Raw genomic sequence first — 12,852 nt, forward strand, 5'->3', positions numbered from 1 at the left:
TGACGAGGTGAAGTCGGAGGCTCAACCAACTGAGCCACCCAGGCACCCCTAAATTTAGATTTCTAAGTCAGGTCAGCAAGATGGAAGACCTGCAGAGTAAACACTGTCTCTGGACTTCCTAATTACACTGAGTTCCATTAATTTTCATAGCAGTGGTGTACAAACAGGAAGACCTTGCCTGTTGATGGGGTGGTTTAAGAAAGGAGGAACTGAAAAACATCTGGGTGGCTCAGTGGATTGAGCATCTGACTCTTTGATACTGGCTCAGATCATAATCCCAAATTAGTGGGATTGAGCCCCACGCCGGGCTCTGTGCTGAATGTGGAGCCTGCTTAGGACTGTCTCTCCCTCTGCCCATCCCCTGCTCGTGTGTGTGCTGTCTCTCTCTCTCTTTAAAAAAAAAAAAAAAAAAAAGAAGAAGGGAGGAACTGAGGTTACCTGGGCATACTGTTCCAAGACTGTGGCTGCATCACCATACTTCCTCTGCTCAACCAGCTTTCCTGCAAAGATAAAAAACATCTGACCACAGATGGCTTGCTAAGAACAGTATTACCAAAGCTCAAGTTGAAATAGTTTTTGGAGGTCCTTTTTAAATAAAAATAACCCCACACAAATTGGAGACTGAGCTCCACATTCAAATAGAACTGCTTTAAAACAGCATTTCCAAAGTGTTCCCTAAGACTGCTCCGTAGAATAATAAAAGGCACTACCAAACAACATCAACACTCTAGGGTCAAGAAAGTCTGTGAAGCATTGAGCAAAACAAAGCTACAGATTCCTTTGCTGAAATGGTTCACTAATATATCTGTATTCTGTATCAAACGACATTGTGAACTTGTTAGGAAGTAGGCAGGAATACCATGGAGTCTTATCTTAAATGGCAGTTACAATCTAAATTTAGCAGGAAACGTGAAAATCACGTATACTCAAAATTAGCCATGAAAAATGCCTACAAAGGCACACGTATGGGAGACTGGCCTAGCATCTCTCCCTCATCCATTTCTTCCTCAATCAGGAAGAGACTGCTGTGCCTTGGTTGAGCAAAGATGAAGGTAGCGGGCTTAGGGGTCATGGAGTGTCTTTAGAGTCCCTTGGCACAGCTGAGATGACTCTGCTGCAAGAGGCACACCGACCCGGAGCTGACCACAGGGTTGGCAGAATCATGTCTCCCATGTACATCATCCCTGCACGCAAACTCCCATGCACATCATCCCTGACAGAAACAGGTAGAATCATCTCCACAATTTAAACAGCTGTCTTTCTTTTCTTGCGCAAACTGCCTAAGTTCAAGTGCACATGAAGTGGCTCCACCTTATAAAATTTCTGAAAAACCTTTGACCATTGACTCCCCCACCTTTTTTGCTAACCATGTGGGAGACCTTGGTGTAAACCATAAGGCAAGACAAATAGAAAACTCAGAGTTGTAAAGAATGTAAGAAAAAATAATAGATCCTAAGAACAGCGCTGGAAGGTATAAACTATCAAAACCTAAGTTTCTGAGGCAGAAGTAACAATGGAGCCAGAATGAATACTTAATAGGCCTAATATAGGGAATTCTCAAAAAATAAAGAGTTCACCAAGGAAACTGAGAGGGCTTATAGAAGAGCCTATAGATCTAATTACCAGAAAATGCCAGAAAAAGAAAAGTGATAACCTTGCCCATTTTTATGACCACAGGAAAAAAAAAATAATGCAAATAACTAAGGAGAATATGTACATATATTTAATAGGATTTAATCTGGAATTTTTTCAAGACTGCACTTTTTTTTTTAAAAAACCGTAACAGTATTTTTAAAACTCTTAAAACGGGAGGTGAAAATATACCTGTCTCTTACTTCAAGCACAGCTGAGAGGACAGGGTCCCTTTTCACCTCGCCTCCCAGGCAGGCGGTCCTGAAGCTCTCTGCCACTCAAACAAGTCACACTCTGGTGGAGCCTCCGTCTGGATCAGACAATCCCTAGACCCTGACCCAGCTAACCTGCCTCTGCTCTCAGAATGCTTCCACATTTAGCCTCTTCTTTCACCTCATTTTTGAAAAATGCTATTCTTGTTCCCAAAAATCTACCGTCTATAACTGAAGGGCCCCACCCCAAAACTCACGTTCACCTTCTCATAGGGCCCATGGCTGCGCAGCTACTCTGCTAGGTGTGGCTGTGTGATGTAAGGTTTGGCAAATGAGATGGAACAGCAGTAATGGTGTAACTCTGAGATCATTTCCAACTCAGAGTGTTCTCTAGGGCTCTAGCTTTCTGCCCTTCCTAAGGACTGGAATGCAGATATGGAGAAAATCCATCTACAACCAGCTGCCCGAGATGACAGAGCCACACAGCGGAAGACTGTCTCAGTCGTTACGTGAGAGAAGACAGAAGCTGTCTTTATTACACCAATGTTTCGGGACTCTCACTTAACCATTCTAAATTATCTAGTCAATTGCTATTAGTGAACATGAGACTGTCTCAAGGTATGCTGCCCTAAATTTACTTGCAAAATTGCCAAAGAGAGGAAGAAACAAAAAACCTTCGGGTAAGTAGTCACTTTAGAGAGCCTAAACCACCATGTTTACCGGCCAGAGTTCTGCTGAGGCTCGCCAGCTGGTCTTCGGTCCAGTTAAGCTGGGCTGCCATGCACAGAGCTTGCTGCCAGCTGCCACTCGCCAGAAAGGCACTGAGAGCTTTCTCGTGGGCACCACAGCGGGCAAAGACGAGCCCGGCTGGCTCATAGGAGTGCACCTGCGTCAGGTGTTCCCCGTAAGCAATGCTGATCTCCTATGGCAAGAGGAGACATAGGGTTGGTAAGGAAAGGTGACGGCCAGTTTTTAACCTCCGATGGAGGCTGCTTCAATTACATTGGAAAATCTCTTGAATTCCTTATGAAAATCCTGTGGCTAATTAGAGAATTCGATCATTCTTCCACTGAAAACCTTAATGAGGACATACCATGTGTTCACTCAACAAATAATTACTGAGTACTATTCACAGCAGTGGGACTCACACGGCGATGCAAAAAATAAAAAGAAGCAAGACACCAAACACTAACAGGAACCACCATCAAGTTCCCACTCTCGTGGCAACAGGGAGAGGATTATTTTTCTTTTTCCTTCATCTTTTTTTTTTTTTAATTTTACAAACAGTTTATTGTCAAATGGTTTCCATATAACACCCAGTGCTCATCCCCACAAGTGCCCTCCTCCATGCCCATCTCCCCCCTCCCCCCCACACCCATCAGTCCTCAGTTTGTTCTCAGCATTCAAGAGTCTCTCATGGTTTGCCTCTCTCCCTTTCCCCCACCATTTCCCCCCTTCTTCTCCCCCATGGTCTTCAGTAAGTTCCTCCTAATCCTCCCATACGTGCAAACATGTGACATTTGTCCTTCTCTGCCTGACTTATTTCACTAAGCATAACACCCTCAAGGTCCATCCATGTTGCTACACATGGCCAGATTTCATTCTTTCTCATTGTGACAGGGAAAGGATTATAAACACAATACAGTCTGTGACATAGTGCTAAAGAGACAGAGTGAAGACAGTGCTATTTCGGAGGGCTGTGAGGAGAATATGCCATGTGAAGGGTTCCAGGAGAGTATTCAGGCCGAGGGCTATAGAAGGCACCATGGCCATCAGGCAGGAATGTGGATGGAATACCTAGGGAGGAAGAGCAAGAAGGCTGGTGTGACTGGACAAGATAGAAAACCAGACGGAGGAAGAGAGAATGAAAATACAAGCAAAGAGGCAGCCACTGGCCAAATTCTCTATCCTGGGCTCCATGCAGGCAGGGACACAAAGAGGAATACGACACGAAGCCTCTGCCTTTAAGCAGCCCATGGTCGGCTGGGGAGACAAATCAGTGCATCAGCCGTTTGTTACGTGCCGCCACTGAAGTGAGAAGAAGGTGCTCTGGGAGCTCAGTGTGGGGCACCTCGCCCCGGCATGGCTTTTTGGCAGAGGAGATCTGAGAGCTGAAGGACAACTGGGGCTAAACAAAGGGGCAGGGGGAGGCCTGGAAGAGGCAGCCAATGCTAACGAAACAGGCAGGAACCAGATCGTAGAGACACAGGCAATCTGCGGACCACGTGCACATGGCCTGAGGGTGGCAAGGATTGAGCAGTGGTCACTGGCATAGGCTCCGGGCTCAGTTCGGCAGCTTGACACTCCAGCTCCTGAGGCAAGCTGGTTCTGCATCTGCTCACCCTATCGAGCTGTTACGAGACTCATATAATTCATTTAGCAAAGTATCTGGCATATAAGAAAATCTAAATGGATGTTCATTTAGACAAATAACCAAACTTTATCCCTTTATCCTACGCTACCTGAGAAAGATCTACACCTTTCAGGATGATCAGTCATGTGATTGCAAGGCTGGGCTGGAGCAAGGGGTGGGACGGAAGCAGGGAACCCTATGGAGAAGCTGCCATTCATCAAGTGGTATTCATGATGAGAAATGGGGGGCGAGGCCTAGGCTTCCAGCCTGGGCAGCTTCTTCAGAACAGGAGCAGGTCAGGGCCATTCTCCCAGATAAGAGTTCAAGGTGAGGCTAATTTGTTTCAAGATAAACCTTGAAACCAAGAAGGGTGTTACAGACTTAGGATCCTTACACCCTTTCCAGCTAAGGCGCATCACCAAAAGAGCCTCATTTCGCACACCACTCACCTTGTACTGCTGCGAGTCTGATGGAAATAACTTCAGAGCTTCCTTATACAAGTTTTTATCTTTTATTAAGTTTAAGCACTCTGGGAAGTATTCGGGTCCTGAGGAGTAAGATTCATGCACACAAGTTTAAGACTTTGCAAGCATAACAAATTTCATTTATACCACTGGTCCTTAAACAAAGTTAACAAGGGACCTTTGTAAGATCTGCAGAATCAGAGTATCAGGAGAACAGGATCAAAGAATTTTAATTATAGCAAAGCACCATGGCAGATGAAAGGTGTGAGACGCACTGAGTTCTACTGAAAAGGAATTTATACACACCCCTGATAAATGACCCAACCTTGTGTTTTCTCACCCTCCTTCACTGGAATCCCCTGGGGAGCTTATCAACCATACAGATGCCTGAGTCCTATCCCAGCCCAGCTCAATCAGACTGTCCAAGGACACTTAATAACACCCAAATAACTCCCCATCCTAGCTCTCGGGAAAGAGCCGCAACTGCTGAAGTCAGCAGCTCCAGCGTGGGACAGGGGTGGGATGAAGCAAAACTGGCAAGTGTCTGTCCTACCCGTCACTACCAACTACAAGTGCGTCCTTCTGGGAGCTGCCAGCAGGCATGGCTGCTCACTCCAGACAAGCCCCGCTTCCCTCAGGTGTCTGCAAGTACCGTGGGAGAAGAGCGCACTATCAACCAATTTCCATCCCGAGATACTGAAATGAGTTTACGGGGTGATCATCCTTAACCCAAAAAGGATCTGCTCTATATTTTTAGTTAGGGAGCTCCTCCAGTTCATTAAAATTCATTTGCTTTGCTTTCAGCTTTTTAGAACATATGATAAAATAAGATGCACACATATAACCGTGTTTCGGTTTCAGGAGTGGAAACTGAAATCCATTTATGTCTACGTGTAAGCTAACACTTTAACTTAAACCCTGCCTAGCTCCAAAGAAGGTCTGAAGCAGAAATAAACCTACTAATCCTCACACTTACCACATTTGCTGAGGTGCCCAATGGCTTTTTCATATCGCTTCAAGTATTTGTCTATGGTGAACCGCTGATAATTAGTTTCCATTTTCTTAAGTGTATTAAGAAATGGAAGATATTCTTTGGGATCCTCAAAAAACAAAAAACAAAAACCCAATAAGAGACCTTTATTGCTTATAATTACATTCATTTACAAGAATACAAATACGTAACAATTATATCAATAAACCCAAAGCTATATAATTTTTAAAATATGTGCTATGTTGATATATTAATTATATATTGTATAATAGATCAAATGAAACTTCATGAAACAAGTTTTGGCAAAAATGCTTTGACATAGATATAGGCATTATTTGTTTACAATGAGAATAATGATGAAGAATTCTCATGTAGTCTCACAACAATCATTTATTTTCTAGGCTAATAAGGAAAACACGGTTCTAACCTAGAAAATATTCAACAAATGCGTCCAAATGTCTCTGGAAGTGGAAAGCATTGCACTCAGAGCTCTCTGAATGACATTTCGTGCCCTCCCTCTGCAAGTTTTAAAACAAAGGTAAAATTGTACTAAGTTAAACACAAAACTCTAAGGCCCTGCCAACCAGGATTTTATTAGCACTGACTATCTGTAGCTTTGTGCTATGCCCTGAAAATTGTTCTTTCTAAAAATCAGATGCTCCCTGTTCTTAATGCAATTTCACTGGGCAGACAGGTTAAATATACACTAAGTATACAGGAAAAAAAAAAAAAAAAAAAAACAAAAAAAAAAAAAAATAAATACTCATGCATGTAATACAAAGCACAACTACAGGCCGAAGTATTCAATCAACAAACATTTAGTAAGAATTNAAAAAAAAAAAAAAAAAAAAAAAAAAAAAAAAAAAAAAAAAAAAAACAAGAAAAAAAATAATTAAATACTCATGCATGTAATACAAAGCACAACTACAGGCCGAAGTATTCAATCAACAAACATTTAGTAAGAATTCACTATATATAAAAAATACAACAAACCCCTAACCTCAGGAAACCTACAATCTAGTAGAGGAGCTAGAATGATATGCAGGGAAGGGTAGGCACTGGGTACAGTGGAAGCACATGAGGCCCATGTCTTCCAGTCCCTGGGTGGTGGGCAAGGCAAGAATGGATTACTGGGACAATGCTACTTTGGCATCCTTTGCCTTAGGTGAATGAGAATTAGCCTGGTGAATGGAGGGGTGAGAGTGGTGAAAGCCCATAGGCCTATGGCAAGCAGAAATAATGCTACCAGCAAAGCCATGTGGTGGCTGTGGGGACAAAAGCATCACCTCCCCTCTGCAGATTTAGAGAAAGTAACAACATCAAGAGATGAGCACAGGCACCATATCCAGGGTGGGGGTCGGTGGGGGTGGTGTTAAGCAGTACCACGGCTTGTGAACTGTATTCTATGGCAATGGGGAGCGCCCATGAAGGATTATAAGCCAAACAGTGAAAGATCAAAATTTCCTTTGGGCAAAGGTCACTCTGGCAAGAGCGAAGAGAGGAATGACAGGATGAAGCTAATGCTGCAAAAAACAGGTTAAAAACTGTACAGAGGCACCTGGGTGGCTCAGCTGGTTAAGCATCCAACTTTGACCTAGGTCATGATCTCACCGTTCCCAAGTCTGAGCCCTGCATCAGGCTCTGTGCGGACAGCTCAGAGCCTGGAGCCTGCTTCGGATTCTGTGTCTCCCTCTCTTTTTCTGCCCCTCCCTTGCTCATGTTCTCTCTCTCAAAAATAAATAAACATTAAAAAAAAATTTTTTTTAATGTATAAACCAGAGGTGCCCCAACTTTTCTACTAGAGCAAGCTAAGGTGGGACAAGAGGCCACAAACCTTTCCATTCTCTGTGTTCCCACTTTCCACTGGGAAAAACAGCTAGGCAACAAGGAACTGGATTGGAATAGGAGTCATTTGCTCTATTCCTTTTTATAAGAGAATTTGTTCACACACATGACCATACTCTTACAGATAATGAAGTCACTTTATTTCACTTGTTCAACCTAGCAACCAAATCACTTTGATAAGCCCAGAACTATGATACAGAATGAGGCTTAGGAGTGTGAGCCCTGCAAAATCACAGATCCGCCTCTAGGCTTGTACACGCAGTGTTAGCATCAGACAAGACTGCACCATCAGGACAGACAGGGTTTCATACCACCATGATTACATAAACAAGAACCAAAAGCATGTTAAAGTGGAAAGTCCACTTACCTTCTGTGACTTCTCAGCCACCATGAGGACCAAATCAAAGTCATACGTCCCAAGAGAATGATCATATAATTCATTAACATCTACCAGAAGCAGCAAATACTTCAGGGCCTCTTCAGCACTCACAGCATCGGCAACAGGCGAAGCATTGCCTGTCAGAGTGTAAGAAAACAAGATAGAACAGAGCCATGTGGGGGAAAAAACCCATGCATCTAGCAACATAACCATAAAGACAAAGTAACAAAATTTCTGGACCAAACTGGACACCATATGACTTCTTTTGTACATGCTTTGTAGGGCAGTGCTCAAAGAAACTGACACAGGTCTTCAAATGTCCAAAAAGTCACATATCAAATCTGTGATGTGGCACTGAACTGTTGTTAATGAGATCTCCAGAAGCCTGGAAGCCTGGTGAACCCCTGAGGTCCTGTTAAACACCGTGCGTGAAAGGGTCTCTACCTTGAAGCTCGTGTACCTTCTGCAGCACAATTTCCAGTTCTGGGGTTGTTTTCTTCACATGAGAGGTGAGTATGGACAGGCAGTACCTGAGGTAGTGAGTGAAGAACACCAGAATGAGCAGAATGAAGGACATTCTGAGTCTCTGCATAGGGACAATAGTACACATCTGGGCCTTAAAAGACGCCAACTAATGACAGCACACACACTTGTGAGGGTTTATGTTCTCCATGGCTGCTCTCAGAGCATCGCAGATCAGGTCTACTTTTTTCCCATCAGGATCCTTGGCCAGCTGGGCAGCGCTGGTAACTGGTGGAGGGTACATGGTCTTCGTAACATCTTCTTCCCTAAGAACAAATTATTAAAAGGTCACTAACTGAACATGTGTCCTCTCTACCAAATGACTTACATATACTCGGGTATCCTGATGAGATAATAAAAATGGCTTTTGGAGAACAGTTTCGTTATACTCACATTAGACGGAAAATGAAGAAACAAACAGAAATAAAAACATGTCCCGAAAACCTTGTACAATGGTATTATATTCACATTAGCCCCTAAGTGGGTACAGACCAGGTGTCCAACTACAGAGGAACAAATAAACAGGCTGTAGTATATTTGCACTACAGCACACCACATGGATCAACTAGTGATACCAGCAAAAACACGGGGGACTCTCAAGGTAACATGCCGAGTGAAAGCAGCTTAACTTACAAAGAAGAAAAAATACTATATGATTCCACTTGTATTAAGTTCTTCAATAGGCAAAACCGATCTATGGTGAAACTCCCAGAAGAGTGGTTGCCTAGGAGGTAGGGATGGGACTGACTGACAAGAGGTCTGGAAGAACTTTTGAGATGAAGAAAATGTTCTCTATCTTGACAGAGGTTTGCGTTACATGGAACTACACGCTGGTCAGAATTCCCTAGACGGTACACTTATGATCTGTCCATTTCATCACACATGAATCTGACCTGCTGGGGTTACCCTGTATGCAGAGAATGCACTCTAATCAGCGTTATATAAAGTGACATATTGAGACATAAAGTGGACTGATGTCTATAATTAACTTAAAATTTGCCCTGGGGCACCTGGGTGGCTCAGTCTGTTAAGCATTCGACTTCAGTTCAGGTCATGATCTCGCAGACCACAAGTTCAAGCCCCACATCGGGCTCTGTGCTGACAGCTCAGAGCCTGGAGCCTGCTTCAGATTCTGTGTCTCCCTCTCTCTGCCTCCCTCACTCATTCTCTCTCTCTCAAAAATAATTAAAAACATTAAAAAAGATTTTTTAATTTGCCTTAAAAAAGGTGAATGACAGATGGACAGATGGTAGGTCATGTTAAAGCAAATATAGGAAAATACCAACCGCAGAATCTAGGTGAGGGTATAGGATGCTCGCAGGACATCTCAACTTTTCTTGTATGTTTAGAGTTTTTTAAGTTGGAAAAAAGTCATTACAGAAAAGCAGACCATTTGACTTTAATTTCATAGGACAAATAGTATATATATACACTTAAAAATAGTCAATTATAATTCTAAAGAACATGGTGAGTCTTAGTTTTAAATAAGCTATTTTTAAAAAGGAAAAGAGCAAAAATCTATTCTAAGTGGCATGTTAGAGTTACAGTGATAAAAAAAAAAGACACTAAACAGAAAGTTAATATTTCTCCTGTAGCTATTTGTCTGATTTCCAAAATGAGACAACTTATGAATATGATACTCATAAATTATTCAAAATACTTACTTCAATTCTGTGAAAAACAAATTGATATAATTTACAGAATCTATTTGTCTTATGAAGGTTTCCACATTTTCAAGAAATACCTACCCAAAGAAAAAAAAAAAGGGTAAAAAATTTTAGTTCCAATCACATCAGTTCAAGTCTTAAGTAAGCTAGAGGTAATATCCAATTCAGAAAGTTACCTTTGGGTTATGGTCATGGATCAGATTGAGATTAATTCTCAGTTTTCTCATGCATTCAAATGCTTCTTTAAACATAAGTCTGTGAAAAGACATAATGAATAGACATGTCATTTTACAAAGATCCCCAATCCAACATGTTTTCATTATGATACAAACCAGTTTTAATTAGATTACAGTCCAAATGCCAAACAACTACCACTGGATTTCCACTCTCAACTCACAGACTAAAAACTCAGGTATCAGCTTCACTTACCTTCTTCACTTAACTTAGCCACCACGGCAGTCTGAGGACGACATCCCCACATACACATGACAGAAAAATCATCACAGAACTTAGGTCTACTTTCTCTTTTAACAAAATGTTAGCAAAGGTCTTCCTCATATAAAGTTTCCCCAAAATAAATTCAGACAATGAATCATTTCCTTCACAATAGTGGCTTAGGCATTTTTGGGTCATAGGCCCCTCTGTACATCTGCCCAGAGCCTTAGGCCTCCTGCCTGAATAAATACACACAGACAGTTTGGTGCACAATTTCCCTGGGTTCACGGGTCATCTAAAACCCATATGGATCCCCTCAGGCTAGGAATCCCTGTCTTGTATGATGAGTCTCATGATTCTTCCTACTAGGAATATTTATCAGGCCACATAATATTAAAATCAAAGTGTAGGGGGAAAAAAAGCTTCTGAGAATCTGAAGATGTGTAATTTCATACTTTTAAGTTTTAAAACCTTTAATAGAATACTTATTATCTTCACACATAAGTTCTAACAACAAGCAAACTAGTCATATACATGGTTCTTACTTGTCCAGCCACTTCCGAATCTGAGCTAAAACCAGAGCTCGATGATGAACAACTTCCAAGTTTCCCCTTGGCATCTTAAAATAAATCAGAACAATAATGTTTTTAATTTAACAGAAAAAATTTAAATACCCAGGATACGTTACTTCACCTAACTCATCTCTTCATAGAGAACTACCACAATACTATAAAATGACCACACTTTCAGCAGAATCTAGCTGTGCTCAATATTTATTTGACTTCCAAGAGAAGCTTCCCCTTCAGACTTGCTGGGCACACCTGTACCAACACCCCTTTGTATAAAGCTAGCAAACAACTGAGCAAAGAATGGCCTATGGTAAATTATTACAAGTGTAAGAGGTCTAAGACAATCAGAAGAATAGCCAGAAAAATGAGCTTACCTGTAATATAAGCTTGGTGTCCTGGGGCACAACGGTAACAATACGTGAACCCCTCTCCACCTTCCGCACAGATTCCCCTTTAGACACGTGGCTGTTGCTCAGACCTGCATGTAATGCTAAAGACACCACTGGCTAAGCCATGAGAATCACTGTCACGACAAGCCATGTTCCATTAACTGCAGTCAAAACGGAACATATCCTCCAAACTAGAAGAAAGCAACTAACAACCATACCCCTTTGCTCTCCCACTCAGCCACAAGACTGGTAGCCTTCCTAACAAACAACCTCATTCGGGGAACTTGCCCTCTCTTTCACAGAGCCCTTGTGCATATTCACACACAGAGCTTCTCAAATGAGTTAGAAAACATAGGGAGGACTGGGCAGCTTCTCTTATTTGCATTATCAGTACACTATAATCACATCTGTGAAAGGGTCCCAGTTTTCAAGTTGGAAGCAAAGAAACAAGGGGAAGTTTTCTAGAATAAGAAAACACACACACAGTAAGGGGAAGGCATATGTGGAATTCAAGAAAAACTGGGACAGTTTCCTATAAACCACAAGATGGAGTCTTTCAGATATACAATGGAGGGTGGCCACAGTGAGCAAAGGAAGATTACAAAGAAGTGAGAGCCAGTCTGTATCTACATAGTAACTCAAAGTACAACACTGGATTTAGTTATATACTCCTAAAAAGGATTTTGTTTAATTTTACAATGTTCTGGTTCAGGAAAGATCTCTTTCTCTGGAACTCTTTCCTAACTGGTGTAGAATACTGAACTGAGATATTGTGCTATGATTAGGGGCTAAGTATATGAACTCTAAAGGTTTTCTCACAGTCTAGGACTCTGTGATAAAAAGTCAGATTAAGTGGTGAACTTTAAAGTCATCAAGACTTCAAAGGACAGAAAATATTAGAAAAGGGACTGTTTTCTAACTTATACACTGGACACTTACTGTTAAACGAAGCATCACTCAAGCAAAAACACTGGCAGGTATGGGAATGGGTTGTCAACAACAAAAATTCACCACATACAGCAAATGATGTGATATTTGAAGCAACCTACAGTAAGGTAAAGGGGAAAGTTAGCTTTATTTCTTGGAGCCAACAATAAAAAGGATCCAACATTAAACCCAGCCTTGATACCTCAGTGTCATTGATGAAAAAGCGACACCTATCAGTCAAACCAAGGACACATTCCTGCAAAGAAACAAAACTGAAATTACAGGGGCGCCTGGGTGGCTCAGTTGGTTAAGCGTCCAACTTCAGCTCAGGTCATGATCTCACGGTTCATGGGTTTGAGCCCCACGTCGGGCTCTGTGCTGACAAAACAGCCTGGAGCCTGCTTCAGATCCTGTGTCTCCCTCTCTCTCTGACCCTCCCCTGCTCATGCGGTCTCTCTCTCTCTCTC

The 12,852-nt window shown here is 42.1% G+C and overlaps 1 protein-coding gene across 1 annotated transcript in view; it reads right to left on the reverse strand.

Moving 5' to 3' along the window:
- The window catches only part of ELP1 (elongator acetyltransferase complex subunit 1), a 58,899-nt gene that overhangs the window by 19,970 nt on the left and 26,077 nt on the right, over positions 1-12,852 (reverse strand). The window contains exons 17-29 of the mRNA XM_039240047.1: positions 12,588-12,641; positions 12,398-12,503; positions 11,444-11,559; positions 11,046-11,119; positions 10,242-10,320; positions 10,063-10,142; positions 8,527-8,664; positions 8,321-8,406; positions 7,865-8,013; positions 5,638-5,761; positions 4,647-4,744; positions 2,565-2,766; positions 439-500 (exon numbers count right to left, since the gene is read on the reverse strand). Of these exons, the coding sequence (XP_039095978.1) occupies positions 439-500; positions 2,565-2,766; positions 4,647-4,744; positions 5,638-5,761; positions 7,865-8,013; positions 8,321-8,406; positions 8,527-8,664; positions 10,063-10,142; positions 10,242-10,320; positions 11,046-11,119; positions 11,444-11,559; positions 12,398-12,503; positions 12,588-12,641 (1,368 nt within the window). The remainder of the gene's footprint in view (positions 1-438; positions 501-2,564; positions 2,767-4,646; positions 4,745-5,637; positions 5,762-7,864; positions 8,014-8,320; positions 8,407-8,526; positions 8,665-10,062; positions 10,143-10,241; positions 10,321-11,045; positions 11,120-11,443; positions 11,560-12,397; positions 12,504-12,587; positions 12,642-12,852) is intronic.

The sequence above is a fragment of the Hyaena hyaena genome, unplaced genomic scaffold (assembly GCF_003009895.1).
Source record: "Hyaena hyaena isolate Hyena2069 unplaced genomic scaffold, ASM300989v1 scaffold_6, whole genome shotgun sequence".
NCBI lineage: Eukaryota > Metazoa > Chordata > Mammalia > Carnivora > Hyaenidae > Hyaena > Hyaena hyaena.